The following is a 19278-nucleotide window of genomic DNA, read 5'->3' as shown; positions in this document are numbered from 1 at the left end:
CTTCTTTACACAGTAACTACTCCTTCTGTGGCACAAGCAGAAGATAAAACCTGGTCATCAAGAGAGCCCCCCAGTGGCTGCTGTGGGTGCAGCAGGACAGGCAGGACAGACAGGAGTGCCTGAGGCAGGTCCGAGCAGCTGTCAAGTATTCCTGGACTTAGTGTCCTTGAAAGAAACACACACGCACACAAAGAACAGTCCTTTTATATCCCCCAAGCTTCACATCTCCATTATCATTTCATGAAATTCATCTCTGTCTCACAGAACCAGAAGCTTAGTCAATTCTGTTGGTTTCAGGTGGTAACACAGCTGCCAGTGTCTATCCCTGGTCCTCCTCTAAACCTGCCAGGTAGCTGGCGAGGTTTCTGATTTCTTTCACATATTCGATGTCTATTCCACAAAGAACTGGGTGAAGTTAACAGCTAAATAAAGGCTATAGAGGCAAGCGGTGCCTTGTTACCCCAAAGGATGCTTTGCAGAAGAGCATGTGTGCCATTTGACAAAAAGAAGAAAGTCCCACTTTAAAGAGTATATTTACTGTCTGAGGTTATCAGATTGACAGCTCAGATTTACTAAAGGTATTGAAACTCAACTGTATTTAAAAAAACAAATGGTTATTGAACATTATGTGTTCTTAGTGAAAGTTTCCAACAATGTACCAAAACTCAGGGCTGTCAGGTATTTTGAGAATGAACTTATTTACAATGTTCAACTTTCTACTTTATGGGAATAATTAGAGGCACTTACACAACGTTGGCAATCTCGCAACTTCCCATCACCTTCACTGGCAGATGTGCTATGTGGCACTATTCATTCATTTATACCACTTGCCCCCTATGTCGGTGGAATTGAGATTTCTCTTCTCACTGAAACTCTTCTATCAGAGAAGTCATTCCCATCCCACTTTTGAAGAACAACTCCCACAATTGCCTCTCTCTGACAAATCCTCTGTCCTCCGGAGACTGCCCTCAATGTGAATGTGTTTATGTTGTTCCCCTCCCACCCCCTGCAACCCCAAGACTGCTTCCTCACATTGTTCACAGTAAATGCCCTGATGAGGCTTCTCATCTCCCATTCTCTCCTTAACCCACTTTAGTCTGCCCCTGGCACTGACACTCTACTGAAAGCATTATTGCTAAGGCCATCTGTGCCTTCAGGCATGCAAACCGGAGCTCTTCATCCCCCCTCCCCAAGCACTCCCTAACATCATATAGGGCACTGTCACTGGTCTAGGTGCTTGGCCAAAAACTTCCAATTGAGTTACCCTGCTCCAATCAGTTAGCAATTCTTGTCATCTCCACCTGTCATTGGAAATCAGGCTGCTATCTCTTCTATTTGTCACTTCTCACCTGTGTCACTGTTATTTGCTCCTGACTTCTTGGTCTCCACTCGGACTCCCAGCTACAGTCTCTTCTCCCCAAAAGTAGCCAGGACGGCCTCTAACTAAGAGCACTTCTCTCCCCTGCTCAATATCCACAAAGGATATTTCCCATCAACCAAATAAAAATGGAACTTCTTCCCATGGCCTGCCACCTACAAACCCTGTAATATACGACTTGTCCTTCTATGGCCTCATGTCCCACATTCTTTCCTTCATTCCACTCGCGCAGCACAATGGCCATACCTCACTGTTCCTCAGTCACACAAAAAACATTCCCATCTCAGAATCTTGCACTTGTCCCCTCTGCCTGTAAGGACAGAGCTCCTCATCTTTCCAGTTCAGTAAGGTCTCTCCATCCTCAGCACTTAGATCTGTAAGGACTATCACACTAAAGGGAGAAGGGCCCAGGAATGGCTTAGAGTTGTGGTCAAAGGAGAAAATAACAAAAAGAAGTCAAGATAAGTGAGGTTCAAGAGAGAGAGTGTGGTGAAAATGCTAAATGCTGCCAAGAAGTTGCTCATTCCATAAATATCCACTGAATACCTATTCATGTCACTGTTCTATCTTCTGTACACTTTTTATTCACATGCTTTCTCTGCATTTGAACAGCTAATCCTAATTCCCTACCTCTAGCTCAGATCCATGCTCTAATTCCATGCATTCGAGTGATTTCTAGAGACCTCCACTCTGCTGTCTTGTAGGTGCATCGAGCTTAACTTGTCTACAAAAGACCCGCCTCCTCCAACCCAGATGCTCTCCCTCCTGTATCACTTGCTCCCCTCATGGGAGCCCCACTCCTGCCTTTCTCCAGCATGTGCTAAGCGTTCCAAGTGGCTGGTAGCTCCATGAAAAGTCCTGCATCTGACCCATTGCCCATTCAGGGGTCTCTATTCAGAAGCACAGGCTGCCTCTCCAAGGTTTGAACTAAATACTGAAGGAGGAGGCACTGACCTAAGGAATCTTTCCCTCCAGGCCAAGCAGTAGACTTTCCCCTTTAGGTTTGCTGGAGCAGGAATTAGTACAATCCCATTACTTCTCACTAGAATAGGACCACCTATTCCAGATGATAAAATCGGACCATAGGAATTCTGTATGAATGACACAAAGGTCCTCACACAGCTGTAGCTTCGCAGGCAACTAGCAAAGCCTTGTCAGACACCACTGCATGCCAATCCTGGGCAACTTCACAGGCAGGCACGACAGGACAGCAAGGATGGGTGAACACCCATCATCTAAGGAACAGAGAATTTAGGGCTTTAGTTCCCAATCAGGACACACATTAGAACTGCCTGGGGAATACAGCCTGGGACTCAGCTTAGACCTACACTGAACCGGTCACTACCTGGGGCCCACAACATTCTGTTATTGCCAACATCCTGCCCCATCAGCACACCTTGTAGGTGTGCGCATGTCTCCTGAGGTGTGGAGGGAGAAAGAGGAAACCTCTCCTGCTGCCTTTAATAGCAAGTGTTTGGGGATGAGAAAAGCAAGGGCATTTGAAATCATAATGATTATTAAGCTCAAATGTGTGTATTTCACCTCCTTTGATAGGTTTCCCTTAATAAAGTTCTGAAAGAACTATCTTACCAAAGTTGTTATTGAAAATTCAGCTGTTAGATTTAGGTCATTGAAAAAAGGCCGAATGAATCCGTAAATAGTTTCAGGATCAGGATTACGATCGAAGTTTTCCTCTGGAACCGCTTCCTGCTGAAAGGAGGAAAAATGCAATGTCACTATCCACTGAAGAAAAACAAAAAGTGCTTTCCTGAGAGCCGTCTCCTACCTGTGCCCACGTGCCCCTGAAAATAATTTTGATTGGGTGACATGTCTTTTAGTCTTTTAAATATAAACAATGGGACCTTAAAAAACAATATTCAATATTGACACTCATTTAACATAAATGCAGGCACAACCTCAGAAAAGTTACATGTTCCTTTTCACCTTCCCTATACAGAATTCTATGTAAATGTAAGCTATCTTTAGGCTCAAAGGACTTTTCACCCTCATGTCCTACTTCTCTGCAACCAACTCTGAAAATGTGTTTCCAGTTTCCTGTACCCACAGGGCCCTAAGGCTGTGCCGTGCTAAACAGCAGGCAGCAGTCACATATTGCTCTAGGGCATCAGAAGATGGGAACTGGAAATTTTTTTGCCATTCTAATTAATTCAAAATTTAAATAGTTGTTTAATTTTCTTCACAGAGGTCTTTACATATCTGTTACGTTTATTTACAAATATTCATATTGTCTGATGTTACTGAAAACTATCTTTTAAAAGGATACACGTTTCTGGAGGGGCATGTTTACTCACCTTAGCTCATCACCTGTACAAAGCTGAAGCTCAGTTCTTACTGACATTATTTCCTATACAACATTCCCTTTGTAAAATAATTAGGTAGAACATGAGATGAGGAAGAAAACCAAAGAAAGATAATTTTGACTTCAAGCTGGAGAGAGTAATTTTCTTCTAGTGATTAATTTCAAAGCAAATCATCATGAATAAACACAATTGTATGAGAAAGAATACAGCCTCAGTACAACTGATGCTTACTGTCAGCGGGTGCAGCCTCTCATCAAAAATGTCCTTGGATCTGTCTCCATCTCTATAAAATAAGGTGATTTTAAAAACAAATCCAGGAATTGCTAATATTTCAGTAACACATCTGCTGGGAATAGAGAGAGAGGTGGAGGGAGAAGCTTAACCTTCTACAGAGTCCTACTAATTCTGCTTAGATTCCGTAAGAAGTTTCTGGCCTCTTTTTACCCAGCACATCCAATTCTGTGAAATCTCCTCCACAGTGAGCAGCCAGAGCTGCCCCTCCAGGCGCTGACCCTCCCTGACAGGCGACGCTGGTCACCCAGACAGACGCGACCTGCTGCCTCGCCCTGGGCCACACAGGAGCGCGTCACCGAGCAGGAGCCGGGCCATTCGTGTGAATACGAGACTCATGTTTCCCAGTTTCGCTTCTCTTGTTAGTTTCCTATATTATATTATTATTGTGTTTCTTCTTTTTTAAACAGTCTGAGTTAAAAACTTGCCTTTTTATTTTAAAAATGACCAGTTACTGGTTTTAGAGAGGAAGGGGGAGTGAGGGGAAAAATGCACATCGAAAGGCTGCCTCCTGCACATGCCGAACTGGGGATCGAACCTGAAACCCAGGAACGTGGCCTGATGGAACTGAACCCACAACCTGGGCATGTGCCCTGACTGGGAATGGAACCTGCCCCCTTGGGGCGATGCTCCATCTGAGCCGCAGTGGCCAGGAAAACCAGTCTTCATTATTTTTAAGTTTAATTTTCCACACAGTGGTTCCCCAAATGTGTTTTGCAGGCCTTTGGGGTTCCCCCCCAGACCAGTTTCAGGAGACACGTGAGGCCCAAAACTGTTTTTATAGAAATCCTAAGGCATTGCCTGCGTCTACACTGACACTGCAATGACTGTATAAAAGAAAAGTCAGTAAAACTGGCTTCTGAGCCTGCGTCAAGGCAGGGGCACCGCCCTGTGCTAGGAGTCACTCTATTCCTCACGGCCACTGGTGGAAAAACAAATTCTGCTTCACTGGAGAACATCCTTGACAAAGCAGTAAGGATGGTGTTATTAAACGCTGATTCTTATTTCTATCTGAGTAAGGGGGAAGTATGCATTAAGCACTTCTGCACATCGAATAGTGGTTGTTAAGGAAAAGCACTTGTGACTTAGTTGTGAGCTGAACAACTGACTTTTTTCATTGAATAACATCTTTATTTGATAGTATAACTGTCAGTCTCTCAAAACTGAAAAGTAAGCATGTCACTTCAAGGAAAACAACTTGTACATTTGCTACCAGTGACGCAATTCAAGCTATCAAGCTAAAAATCAAGACTGGGGAAAACTTGTACCTTTTTTGTGTGAGCCTGACAGCTTTTCAATACTTAAGGGACTTTCAGGGAAGACTGGTGGTGATATGATGCTAACTAACAACAGTGAATTTTAATACTGTATAAAGTAATGTGAACCAATACTTTCCAAATGACCAAGGCATAATATTATCATAAAATTATTTACAATAAAAAGATTCATTCAGCATACAAGATATCTGAATGGATATTAATTTAATAGAGACCTTACTAGAAGTTCATAGATATGGTTTAAAATTCCACTGTGCCCGGCCAGGCGTGGCTCAGTGGTTGAGCGTCAACCTGGGATCCAGGAGATCAGGGTTCGATTCCCGGTCAGGGCACATGCCTGGGTTGTGGGCTACAGCCGATCAATGACTCTCTAATCACTGATCTTTCTATCTCTCTCTCTCCCTCTCCTTTCCTCTCTCTGAAATCAATAAAGATGTATTTAAAAATAAATTAAAAAATAAAATTCCACTGTAACTAATTTAAGAAACCAGCACTTGTGGACTTTGGGTACAGTATCAAAGAATATCCACAATTATCAGAAGGCTTTAAAAATACTCCCTTTCCTAGCCATACATTTACATGAGGCACGGTCTTCACATTGTTTCTTCAAAACAAATTATCAAGATAACTGAAGTAATCACAAATGACTGAAGACAGGGTATACATGAGATCAGCTGTTGTCTATTACCAGACATAAAGAGACTTGCAAAAATGTAAATAAGTGACACAATTTCCATTCAATGTTTTTGCTGTGCAAAGTAACTCTCCTTTAGAAAATATTATGTTCATACTACGGTTCTCAATCAGGGGTGATTTTGTCCCCCAGGAAGCATCCCGCCCTGGCTGGAGACATGCTCTGTTGTCACCGTGTGGCGCGGGGAGAGTGTGCTGCTGGCATCTAGTGAGGACAGGCAGGGATGCTGCTAAACAGCCTACAGCGCACAAGGCAGCCCCCAGGAAAAAGTATTATCTAGCTCAACATTTCAACAGTGCTACAAAAAACCATGGTTCAACATACAAGGGAGTTACTTCTAAATTCTCAATTTTAATTTCTAATTTCTAATACAGTAAATATCAGTACAGCCCACATAAACAAATATCCTTTGGGATCAATAGCTTAAGGGTTGAGTCCTAAGACAAAAATGATTCACTTTAATAATGTAATAAAAGCACTCTACAGCTTACTCCAATAATGTCCATATATATTACCTAACACTAAAGTTTATATCTTAATCAGTTTACTAGCTAGAATAACAAGACAGGTTTTAAAACTCACCTTTTCTTGATGTGGTAATATATTGCTAATACCAGGCTGTGGAGAGAAAAAAATGGAAGAACTGAGTCCATGTTAGGTCTGAAGACATGTCTTCAAAGGGATTGTGGTGGGGAAGGACCTTCCCAGCTGCCCAGTGCCCATGAAATCCTCATTCAGAACAGTTTCTTTCTCATGGGCACTTTTTGCCTTGTTGCAGTTCTCTGGCTTTGAGCAAAATTAGGAAAACCAAAATGCTAGGGGATATGCTGTTAGACGACATGTTTTGGTTGGTTATTTCAGTATGGAAGTTATTACACATCTCTGCTGTAATTTGCCCTTTGCTCATAGAATCTTTGATCCTGTACAAGATAGATCTGTTTGTACACATGCTTAAATTTAAGCCATACAGTAGTTTTTCCACCCACCCATCTTCCATCATTTGCCTAAAGGTAAATTAAATTCTCTATGCCCAACCAAATCATTTAAGATCACTTTTACACAATTGTTAGAAAATTTAATGGCATATATAAGAACCCACAAAATCAACAGGTCTAACTCTCCTAAAACAAGCAGTGCCAACAACACAGCATAGCAGTATACAGGGTAATATTAATAACATTTATTTCCAAATTAGTTTAAGTGCAATTTTAATGAGCAGATGTACGTCCTCGGGTACTGTGTAAGGTACTGTATTCCTAAGGTATTCGCAGATTCCGTGTAATATGAAACAAAGGAGTACTGTAGATTAAGTTATATGCTTTTCCTCTTTGCTCTCAGTTTCTAAAATGAAACTCAAAATAACTGAGGGAAAGCAAAATTGAATTTTATAACTAGGTCTATAGAATATGAGCACTTGTAAAAAGGCCTGTAACATTGTTAGTATCTAATGGGTACTTCTATAGGGCTCCAGTTTCATCTTCAAATTGATTTTAAAATCAGAGAATTTGAAGCATATAAGCTGAAAAGAACCAAGGAAGTTGTGATGACATTTAATTCAACAACCCATTTTACAGGTAAGGTAACCAAGGTGAAAACTGACTTGCTCAAGGTCCCAGCAATGGTGAGCGGCAGACTCTCCCTCCTGCCCTCTCACCAGGCACTGTGCTGCCCAAGCTTGGCTGTAATTGGGATCCTCAGAGGGGCTTTGAAAACCGCCTGGCTCCGCCCTGAGATGATCTGACTTAAGGGGCACTGGGTGTGACTCTGGGTTGCTTTGAAAGCTTCTCAGGTGATTGCAATGTGAACACATGGATTAGGGTTGAAATCAGGATCACCCTGGATGCTTTTCTCCATATAATGATGCCCCCCATCCTTCCTCAGCTCATCAAAGGCTTGTGAGAGGGAGTGTGCTGGGGGAGGGGACAGGGGCTGCGTGTGTTTAGAGACACACATTTTGAAAAAAGCTGCATCCGTGATTCTAATAAGGCTCCCCCACCCCATTAGGAACAATGCGCTACTGCCCCATAATAAACATCTTTTCAAAACCATTCCTAATAATTTTCTCAGGAAACCTTTATTTTACAAATAGTAAATGTACTGACCATTTTCAAAACCTGATGAGAGGAAATTAAAGCCTACTGTACTTCCAAAAATTAGACTAATTTGGTGAAAAAAAGCATAACACCTACTTGTCTGAGCAAGGTTAGTCTTTACAACTACTTTTGATTTATATACTGTAACATCAGAACCTGGAATTCAAAAGAAGCTATGGAATGCAGCCAGAGTGGAGTCGTTTTCTTACTCCAGGATTTAGTGTCCTGGCTGCACAAAAAGATTAAATGATTATGTGATAGGTGCCAAAGCTCAGGACTTTAGAGAGGTTTGGGGCTCAATTTTTGATGAAACACAATTTGATCTCAACTACTATTATAAGTGAGAGAAGAAAGTTACAGTATTATGATTGTGAACTCCCAGTTTTTAATAAAGTAGAAGTTACTGAGAATTTAATTAGTAAAAAAGCTGGTACAAGAGAAACAAAATTAAGTTTATGAACAAATTATATTTTTAGGACTGAAAAATTAGGAATGAGGCTACTAATATTTTCAGGTAGCATTTCCCAAACTGTTCTGGAAAATCAGCTCTCATATCCCAGGGAGACGCTGATAATGCTCCTTGGAAAACCCCAATGGAATTCAGGAAGCTCTATGTCCTATTTTAATTTTAATTCGCTCTTAAGTAGCTTTAAAGTTTCATCTTAGCATGTTTTAAAGTGCATCTGCAATTGTAAACTATGTAGGGCTCATAGAACTTACTGAATAATTTTCAGCAGCATCATGACACTGTTACGTTTGCTTAAGTATAGACCTGACTGTGGCTGCGTTTCCAAAACTTCACTTATCTAACTTTTTTCTGCTTTGATTTTCTTATATATGGATAGATACAGTATCTTGGAAGTGTATTTATATATCTATATATACATATATAACTAAATTTAATACATCTATAAAGTTAAAACCTCAGTTGAACACATTTTATCCATGAAGAAATCAGCCTTGAGAAGTTGTTCCTTAACCCTGGTTTGGTGCATTTTTCCTGGGAGGAGAAGTGAATTCTAATACAGAAATAGTGCAGGAAAAACAGAACAGAGGAAATCTGACCAAATCCAACTAAGTGTAAAGGCAGATGCCCTGGGCCAGTGGGGGCGAGCTGGTCCTCCTGCCAAGAGCAGCTTCCAGAGTAGCACATGTGGTTTTAGGCCTTTATCTCATAAAGAAACGCTTTTCTCTAGAAAGAGTCAATGAGAAGCACCTCGCCTTGCATTTTGTTCAACAATATCTCAGCCACAGTATTTCCTCAGGTAAAGATGAATACTTTTGGGGGGAAATTTATATTTGCTCACTGGCTTTCCCGTCTTCCATGTTCTCAGATTAAAATGGAAATTGAAATCAATAATAATTGATACCAGTTTCTTAACCTGATCATGCAAAAGTACAATCAAATGAGATCCCATATGGGTAGGGCGCCTGTAGCATAAGGTGTCTGTCACTGAGCCCGGGCAGCCTATTTTACTCACCATTGCACACTGATTCTCGTCTCGGGCTGGCAAATTGTGCTGTTGTCTAAAAATATTGTTGAGCATGAGCTATATTTTTCTCTAAGGTGATCTGGAAATACCTGAAGGGGAAGGGGAATAGAAGAAAACATCACAGTAAGTTAAACTTAGAAAAGTGTTTTTTCTTGGTTAAAATATCAAACATGAAAGCTCAGGGGGTGTAAACAGCCTGACCTGTGATATGCTAGGGCAGGAAAGGTCACCCTGGGGCGAGGTCCCCATTGCCAGGAACAAAAGCGTTCTACCCTGGTGACAAACCTGGCCTGTCGCTCCGACTCTGTTCATCTCTGCCTAATGCCTACTGTATCGGTGTTGCTGTATTTTTATAAACTAATTCAGATGAGCCTTCCTTTCTCATATTATTATAAAGCAGCTTTCAGCATGCGGTCACACTTTCCCATCAGGATCTCCCGCAAATACACAAAGACAGGACAGGGAGAACATCTAGCTGATATCTTTTAAAATGCAGAGCATTTAAAAACTGCCACTAGCCAATAATCAGAAATATCTTTATATTATCTAAAACACAATTTTGCCAGTTTCTGATGTCTTACTTCAAAGCCACTTATTCCTCATTAGCCAAAAGTTCCAGAGGGCATAATTTGAAAAGAATCACTCTTTGGAGGAATAAATTTTTTCAAGCTAGAAATATATATAAAATATATATATATATTTTTAAATATATCTCTATTGATTTCATGTGCCCTGATCAGGAATTGAATCATGATAGCCTGGATCCTAGGTCGACATTCTACCCGAGCCACACCAGGCCGGGCTCAAAGTAGAAATATTTTAACTATACCTAAAACTCTGATGTTTCTTAAGCTATGTAGTTAATCTGTAATTTACTTTTCGGATCTCAAAAAGACAAATACAGCATAAAATGTGAAAACTCATTTGAATACTTTTATTCTAAGTGGAAGGTCATCTTTTAAGAGCACTGCTATACAAGTGTAATATGGCGTATAAAACACCTTTAAAAAGTCAATTATGACCAAAAACCTATCTACAGGGGGATAAAAAGAAGAGGGAGAAAATGTACCAAAATATAGACTAGTTGGTAAAACTTTAGGTGATATTTGCTCACATTTTCCTCCAGCTAAAATTTTTTTCTACTATAAATGTATATTGTTTGTATTTGAAAATATTCGTACTAAAACATTGAAAATTTTTAATTTGGCATGGGCTCAAAGCTCCATGGGGTTCATTTAGTAAATCAACAACTTACAGTCTACTGGCCTCATCCAACCAAAGGAACACTGAACACTCTGCCATCAGTCCAGGTCTCCTCCCTAATATTCAGACTTCCCAGGATCGAGTATCTAGTATCCCCCCGAGGGGGCAGAATTAAGCCTCCTGGCAAAGCCTGGGTATACTGGCTGCCAGGTTACTTTCCCCTCATCTTGCTTGAAAATTTAAAACAATTGTTCTTCATGGTTAAAACCTTACTATTGATGGTTTACAACATCAAAGAACTACAGTGACAAACATAAAGATAAAAAATGCAAATACAAAAAAAAAGAAAAAAAAAGGCACCAAAATACTATGGGAAACTTAGTGTTCACAGGTATCTGAACCCCTGGTTGGTCACTAGAATGGACAGAGACAAAAATCCTGCTGTATCTTCCTTCACTCGGCACAAATGGCAGGACAGATGGACTTTTACAATCTTTGCCAGAGAAGGAAGGGGTTACTTAGTAGACTTAAAGTTCAATAGCAAAGACTAGACAAATAACCAGCCTTGAAGTCTAAGGTGTGACAACCCCAACCTTACTATCAAGTCAAGTACCTGTTGAAATCCTGCCCCCGCCCATTGTGCCCACTGTCTCATCTTAACCCATTAAAAAATAAAGCTGAAGTTTACTGTTTTCTCTCTACTTTTTCACAAGACACATTTTGGATATTAAGAATTGATGACTTTTAATTAACTTGAAAATTTCTAGCACTTTATGCATTAATGAAAGCTGCTCCATCTATGTTGCACATAAATGGGACAATACGGCAAAATGCATGGTTTGAATAGAATTCTTAACTAAGACTTTGGTAGAAAAGTGTAGTATGCTAATTATAGGGATACCCAAAAATATTTTCTGAATTAATATTATTAATTGTATTGAATTAAAACTTTAAACTTTGATTTACACTTTAAATATAGGTTCTAAGTTTGAGTTAGAACCTATACATTTGAGATTTGTAAACTCACCACAAATCTATTTCCACTCCCCTTCCTTTCAGAGACATGTCCTGAGAATTAAAGGCATAAAAAAAGCCATACACACTATAAGAACAAAGGGGGGGGAAGCACAGCCTTGGTGCCCATAGAGAGTGGCTAGAACAGGGGTAAGGAAGCCAGTGTGTCTTACAGAACCCAAGGCAGGCTCAGAATCCGCCCCAAATTCTTGCAGTGCAGCCCTGTCAGTTGCGAAACTTCTGCTCACTCCTAGTGCTTCCAGTTAGATAGCAACAGGCGGTCAGGGACCACCACACATCTGAGGGACGCCAACAAGTAGGACAGATCAAAACAGATGGTGACTATGAACAAGACAGGTAACAGCAAGCGTGGGAGAGGCTGTGGAGACAAAGGAACCCTCGTTCGCTGCTGGTGGAAACATAACCTGGTCCAGCCACCATGGAAAACAGTAGGGAGTGTCCTCAAAAATTAAGAATAGAGCTACCATATGACCCAGCAACCCCCCTTCTGGTTATCTACCTGAGAAATTTGAAAACATTCATTTGCAGAAATATATGCGCCCCTTTGCTCATTGCAGCATTATCCGCAGTGGCCAAGGCACGGGAGGAAACAAAGTGTCCTCCGGTGAAGGTCTGGGTGAAGCAGCTGTGGGCACACACAGCGGGACAGCTCTCGGCCGCCAGCAGGGGGAAGCACTGCCACTGCGACAACACGGGGATCACGATGCTCAGCTAAACGAGGCAGCCAGAGAAAGCGAAGAGCCCCACGATTTCACTCACGTGCGGGATATAAAACGAAAACCCACAGACACAGACAACAGCACGGTGGCTGCCAGAGGGAAGGGGTGTGGGGGTGGTGAAGGGCAAGGGGCCCAGATATATGCTGAGGGAAGGTGACTTGGCTTTGGGGGCTGGGCACACAGTGCAATATACCGATCATGCATCACAGACATGCACACTTGAAACCTATGTGACCCGATTAACCAATGTTCCCCCAATGAATTTAATTAAAAAACATCTGAACTCTTAAACAAAAGTTGAAAGCATTTCCTAAAATCTACATGCTAAGAACATCACTTTTTTTAGTGATTACTTTAATAGAGCAACTTAGAACCTATGGTATCAGCAAATGAGTTGTCCTATGTAAAATAAACTATTGCATAAAAAGAAAAGAAAATTAATGGGATTGATAAAATTCAAGAGCAAGTGAAAATATAAAAAAATAATTCTTAACCTCAAAAAGGCAAAAAATGGTCTTGGTAAAAGAATGAAATGCTTCAGAAAAGAAAGACAGGATGTAAGAGACACTGTACACTAAAGACAAGATGGACAAAACAGAGAATTATTAAAGGGCTGGGGCATAAAGGCAAGGAAATCTCCAGAAGGTAGAAAAAGAAAAAATGGGGGGAAAGGGGGGAAAATTAGAGAATTGTGCAGGAACCCTGGCTTGAGAGTTCCAACTTCTTAGTAATGGGAATACTAGAAAAAAGGAATAGAGGATATATGAAAGAATCAAAAACAATTCTCTGAAAGCAGATCAGACCTGTAGCCTTGATGGCCACAATAAAATGGAAACTTACAAACAAAAACATATTATAAATTCCAGAATCCCAGGAATAGAGAAGGTTCTAAAAGTTTCCAGGGAAGAGAGGGATGGGGAAATCACTAAAATTAATAATATATAATGTATCATCCCATGTCAACAGACTTAAGAGCAACTGTGGTGAGAAAACAGTAGAAATGCCTCTAGTACTGCAAAAATTAATGTCAACCTATTATTCTATATTTTATTAAACAGAAGGCATTTCAAAGGCTAGATCTCTAAAAAATTTCTGCCCATGTATCCCTTCCCAGGAAAAAGTGCTCCAGTAAAACGAGTATAACAAGACAGGGGAAAACATACCACCTAGGACAGCGATTTTCAACCAGTGTAAGCGCAGCCCAGTGTGGTGCCACAAGAATTTTTAAAGCATGCAATACCTCACTATTCAGGCAGAGACACTAATCTCTTTTCCCTTAGATTGTCAAATAAAAAATGACAACAGCCAACACAACAAGAGATGTCCAGTGTGTCTTAATCAAACTTATAACTTTTTTTTTTTGTCAGATTGGCAAAAAAATATATTTTTTGGTGTGGCACAGAATTTTATTTTATTCATTCATTTTATTTTTAAAAATATATCTTTGTTGATTTCCGACAGAGGAAGGGAGAGAGAAAGAGAGAGAGAGAGAGAGAAACATCCATGATGAGAGAGTCACTGATCAGCTGCCTGCTGCACGCCCCCCACTGGGGATCGAGCCCGGAACCCGGGCATGTGCCCTGACTGGGAATCGAACCCTGATCTCTGGGGTCATAGGTTGATGCTCAACCACTGAGGCACGCTGGTTGGGCCCACAGAATTTTAGTCATTAGTTTATGTGTGCCGTGAGATGGAAAAGGTTGAAAATCACTGATCTAAGACATAGGGGACCCCACACAAGAGAACAGTTATGTGAGCTCCCAGGTGACTTTAAAGAAATATGCCACAAAATAGGCACAGAGCAGGCCTAGGGAAAGCAAGTCTATACTAGACTAGGATAACAAGAGGGGGGAGATTGCTTCCAATAAAACATGGAACTCTGTTTAGGAAATGGAAAATATTTTTGACAGGCCCGTGACAAATGTTACAGAATTTTGGGAAAAAATATTTGTTAGAAAACAAGAAGTGAATATAATCAAAAAATTAATTCCACACTCAAAAAAGTGAAAACTTACTAGGTATTATGTTAATGTAGCGTAAATGTAGTATTTCTGTCTGATAGCCATCTTTCTCTGCCAAATTACTAGATTGTTAGGAACAAAAAAAATTATTTTGAAAGCAGGGAGACCAGCCTACTTGCTGCATCTGGCTGTGTGAGGTCATGGTGACTAGGAAGAAGGGGTTGGGATTGTCCTGGAGAAGTGCTCAAGTTTCAGTCACATAGGGGTCCCAAAAATGTATACACACTGTATCAGCTGCTAAAACACTAGATTTTCACTCCTTTCCAGGTTTAACTGATTTGAAATAATGGGGGGAGACAGACTAAGCTTTGAGCAGAGAAAACTTATCCTAACAGCCCACTAGACCTTCTTTCATAGGGATTCATAAAAGATAAAGTTTACAGTACAGAAGCAGCAACAGTCAACAAATTGAGGGAGCAAAATACAGAACCAAATAATTTTTGCTGTTTGAGATTCCATTGCTTTGCCTTATCATCTGTGCCTGGACCAGAACGGTCATCAGTTTGAAAACAGGAACTGACCAAAAAATGATTCACTTCTGTAGATTCTTTCAAATTCTGAAACTGAACTATATGTTAATAAACACTGACTTGATAATCATTCAATGTGCATACACATCTTTTGAGACATTCTGTATTTGAGAAAAAGAATGAAGGGTATACAAGAAAGAGGCACAGCCACAGAGCTATATGGTTCAGCAGTAAAAAGTATTTACATAATATAATAGTGTAAACATTGATTCTGATTTAATAAAAACCATGTTACATGTTGGGGGGGGGGGAAGAAGACCATGCTGGATTTGAGAAAGCTAAGTTTTCAGCTGCTATGACAATAAGTCAATAGATGGTGTTAAAAATTGACTTAGCTAGTATATTGTTGCTTATTTTGTAAAAAACAAGATTAAAAGTTAAGGTAAAAATTTAAGGCAGATCTTTCTATCACAACCATATTATTGAAATTTAACTTAAAGGTCAGAACCCCTTAAAAAATGGGGATTACTAAGCCCAAAATTTTCCTGAATATGTAAGTTTGATAATTAAGATAACAGAAGTGATTTAGAAAATCTACCAAAAAAGGGACATGCCGATGACACTGGGTCCATTATATACTTTTAAAAATCATGGTACACAATTTAATTCATATTATTAATTTCTTACTTAACTTTTCAAGTGTTTACTTACATGGTGTGAAGAGCTGTTCCTCCTCTTTCCTTGCACTAAGAATAAAATGAATAAGTGATCAATGCAGATACAAACGCCTCAGGGAACCAGTTATGATTCCCTGACAGATACCAACACACAAAATAAGACAGATTTCACTCCATTTCCTTTATCACTTCTTGACAATTTATAATTTAAATCACTTGGCAAGAGGAGTCCCATAAAGTAAAACTTTATCCTATGTTTTACTGTTTTGACCTAAGAGAGATTCTATATTAGGTACAAATCAAAGCCGCTCCATGTACTGAAGAAAAGGCAAAGCTAATTAGGCCGGGTGAGAGTCAGCTACTGAACAAGTTTAACTGCTGCATCTCTGAGCCACTGCTGAGCCCTGGTTCCTAATTCTGCATTTACACCCACTTTACTTGAGTCACCAGCATCTAGCAGTTGATGGCTCCAAGAACCAGTTTCTGGCCAGGCCCCTGGAAGCATCCTGCACCACTGACTGGTAACCACCTGGAATATCCTGCAAAGGATCCCATCTAGTTAAAATTCTAAAATGAGTGTGGCTAACCTAACTAAACACCTACAACACAAAATTGTTTTGCTCTCACAAAGATATAAAAAAAACAAAAGCTCCAAGAGGGTCCTGGGCTGCACTTTGTTCCCCCCGCTGCCTCCTCGAAGATGGGGGGGCATCACAGGCACCTTCCTAGGACTGAAGGCAGCTTTTCCTTTACTGTCTCCCCCTCTCTACATGAGAGCAGCCCATGGTCCCAGAAGAAACCGAAATACAGCAATCCTACCGAAAACGATCAGCTCCAGAAAGTCAAAATGCACACGTACCATGAGCCCCACTGTTACTGCGCTGCGTTAATTCAGATACACTGGAGCCTGCCCTTCTCCTGCCTCTGCTGTCTAATCAACTGAAAGCTTGGTCAGTGAGCCTTTTTAAGCAAGAAAACAGGATTTAACATAACATTAAGGAAAATAAGCAGGCAAGCAGGGTGATAAAATCCTACAGTTCTGACTCTTTTCCTAAAACAAACAGGACACAGGAAGCTGACACTAGTTTCCCTGCTGATGCTGAGCTTCTGGGGCCCCGCAGGCCTGTCTGCTCTGATGCCCCCGGGCAGCCCTGCAGCAGGTGAGGGAGCTGGGAGGAGCTGGAAAGTTCTAGATGTGGGGAGGATGGAGCATTTGGTTGAGCGCTATGTAAAATAAAGCCAAAATCACAAATTCAATCCTCATACATAAACAACTGATTTTTTTGATTTGTTCAAATAAAAACCTAACTGTGACCTAAATTCTATCTTGACTTACCATGCATTTGATATTTCTTTAGGAAAATTGTCCTTGCCCTGGGATGGTTGGAAGGGATTAACTGTAAATACCACTCTGTATAGGAAGAAGAGAAATAAGCATACTGATTTAGTTGAGTAGAAAAATACAAAATTTAAAAAATAGCTATACATCCATTTTAATCACTTAAACGAAGTTGAAAGAGGCTTTTTTTTGTTTTCATTTTTTTAAAAATATATCTTTATTGATCTCAGAGGAAGGAAAGGAGAGGGAGAGAGAGAGAGAGAGAAACGTCAATGATGAGAGAGAGTCACTGATCGAGCCTGCAACCCGGGCAGGTGCCCTGACCGGGAATCGAACCCTGATCACCTGGGTCCCAGTTAGACGCTCAATTGCTGAGCAACGCCCGGCCGGGCAAAAAAGTTTTTAAGTAATGGTAACAAAACAATTTTAGTGAAGGCAACAACATAAAAATTCTACCGGGGTTATTAAAAATTGCAAGATCTTTCTAGATATGAGGAATCAACCCAGGCTATATCTTAGACTTTTTTTAAACTTGCACATAAGTAATCTTATTTAAATTAGGGTATCATATATGTGCTTTCCCCCTTCCACTTACCAATTAGAAATATAGTCACTCTCTTTTATGCTGATATTACTAGCTCATTCCAGAAACAGTCTCAAGAAGCAAGTTACACTGTGGCCAATTAGTGACAGATGCAAGCTAATACATCAAATAGGCCCAAATCAAGTGAGCTGCTTTTGGAAAATGTTCTTTACACACGTAGGCTGATTCTACTCCATTCAGATAGTGAACTTAGTTAGCAGAGGCTTACTTGGGGCTGTTCATTGTGGCGCATTTTAAAGGACAGCATAAGAGCTCAGTGCTCTAATCTATAGGAATAGTTTCATGACAGTGACTTTTTATACTTTTGACAAAGTGATTTCTTAGTTCTGCTCTCAATTTCCAAAGCTAAACTCTCACTTCTTCCTTCCATGCCCCATGATTAATTTGGGTCTTCAATAAGAATTCTTTCTCGGCCTGATCATAGGGCTGCTTGCAAACATGAAATCTGCTGTGAACACATAAAGTCAGTCCCCTGCAGCGCACCTTGCACCGAGGTGGGATAATCTTCTACTTAGGCAAGAATACCAAACACGTACTTGAATTTTAATAACACAAAGTTTCCCACTATATGCGATTATAAAGTTGTCATTTAAAAAAACAAACCCTATGATAGGCCTTAGCAATGTCCATCTCAAACCATTTAACTAAACTTGTAAGAAAGTGGACCAAGGTCCTGATGGAATAATGGTTCAGGCGACATTCCCCACGTCACGTAATAATGGGCCTGTTTTTAAAAGGGCATTTGGAGGTCAAATATAAATAGACTATACCCCTGGTTCTTGGAAAATCAAAATGTTCACTGATATGTTAAAACTATAGTAATGAATAAAGTCTAACATCATGTCCAAATGTATTTACCTAGAAGACTTTCCCCTCCAAGTAACACAGTTAGAATGTTGCCCAAACGTCATTCGGGACTGGCTGGTTAGCATACATCTGAGCTGTCGGCTTTGACAGTCCCGCCAGCAGAGAAATTAAATAACTGAGCCAATTGCCTTGTGCTTCAAGGAAGCTCCTTCCCTGAATTTCAAGTTTATTAAATTGCTTTTGAAGACACTATTCTATTCAACATTTTTTTGTAAAAAATTCATACAATTATTTCAATGGATTTTCCCCACATATTTGAAAAATGAGACAATGTGAGCTATTTGGAAAAATAAACTAACTCAGTTGTGCACAAAGTGAGAGGCAGAGACTATCAGAGCAGCCTGTATCCTCCAGCTGCTGAGAGAATGCAAGACTATTTCCTACCAAAAATAATGCAAATATACTGAATTTGAATAAAAAATAACACATTTGCATAAGTAGCCATGTTTGTATAGGTCCCTATGCCATGATATAGCTAAATTAGTAATTTCACTGGAAAGCCCAAGAAAAGTATGTACTTCAGTCAAGGAAGCAGTAGGCTTACACACACACACACACACACACACACACACACACACACACACACCCACCCACACCCCCCCCCCCCCCCCCCAAAACAAGATGTGCTGCTATGGTTCTAAATATAAAAATCAAGAAGGCTGGAATGAAAGAAATGACAATATGCAGAAAAAAACAAAATTAGCTCAAGTAACAAACACAAAGCTGGAGCTTCCCCTACCCTACACCCAGTTCTAGGGCAGGCACATGCCCCAGGGCTGGCCGATCAATCCCAGCT

General features: G+C 40.4%; 1 protein-coding gene across 1 annotated transcript in view; it reads right to left on the bottom strand.

Annotated features, from left to right (window-relative positions):
- Positions 1–19278, bottom strand: part of LOC148094325 (cyclin-Y-like protein 1) — a 41787-nt gene that overhangs the window by 13446 nt on the left and 9063 nt on the right. The window contains exons 2-7 of the mRNA XM_087815757.1: positions 17009–17083; positions 15707–15741; positions 9536–9636; positions 6544–6579; positions 3931–3982; positions 2969–3088 (exon numbers count right to left, since the gene is read on the bottom strand). Coding sequence (XP_087671883.1) covers positions 2969–3088; positions 3931–3982; positions 6544–6579; positions 9536–9636; positions 15707–15741; positions 17009–17015 — 351 coding nt within the window. The 5' untranslated portion in view covers positions 17016–17083. The remainder of the gene's footprint in view (positions 1–2968; positions 3089–3930; positions 3983–6543; positions 6580–9535; positions 9637–15706; positions 15742–17008; positions 17084–19278) is intronic.

The sequence above is a fragment of the Miniopterus natalensis genome, chromosome 1 (assembly GCF_054644295.1).
Source record: "Miniopterus natalensis isolate mMinNat1 chromosome 1, mMinNat1.hap1, whole genome shotgun sequence".
NCBI classification, from domain to species: domain Eukaryota; kingdom Metazoa; phylum Chordata; class Mammalia; order Chiroptera; family Miniopteridae; genus Miniopterus; species Miniopterus natalensis.
Note: the sequence above shows the minus strand (reverse complement) of the source record. Positions and strands in the feature narration are given on the sequence as shown.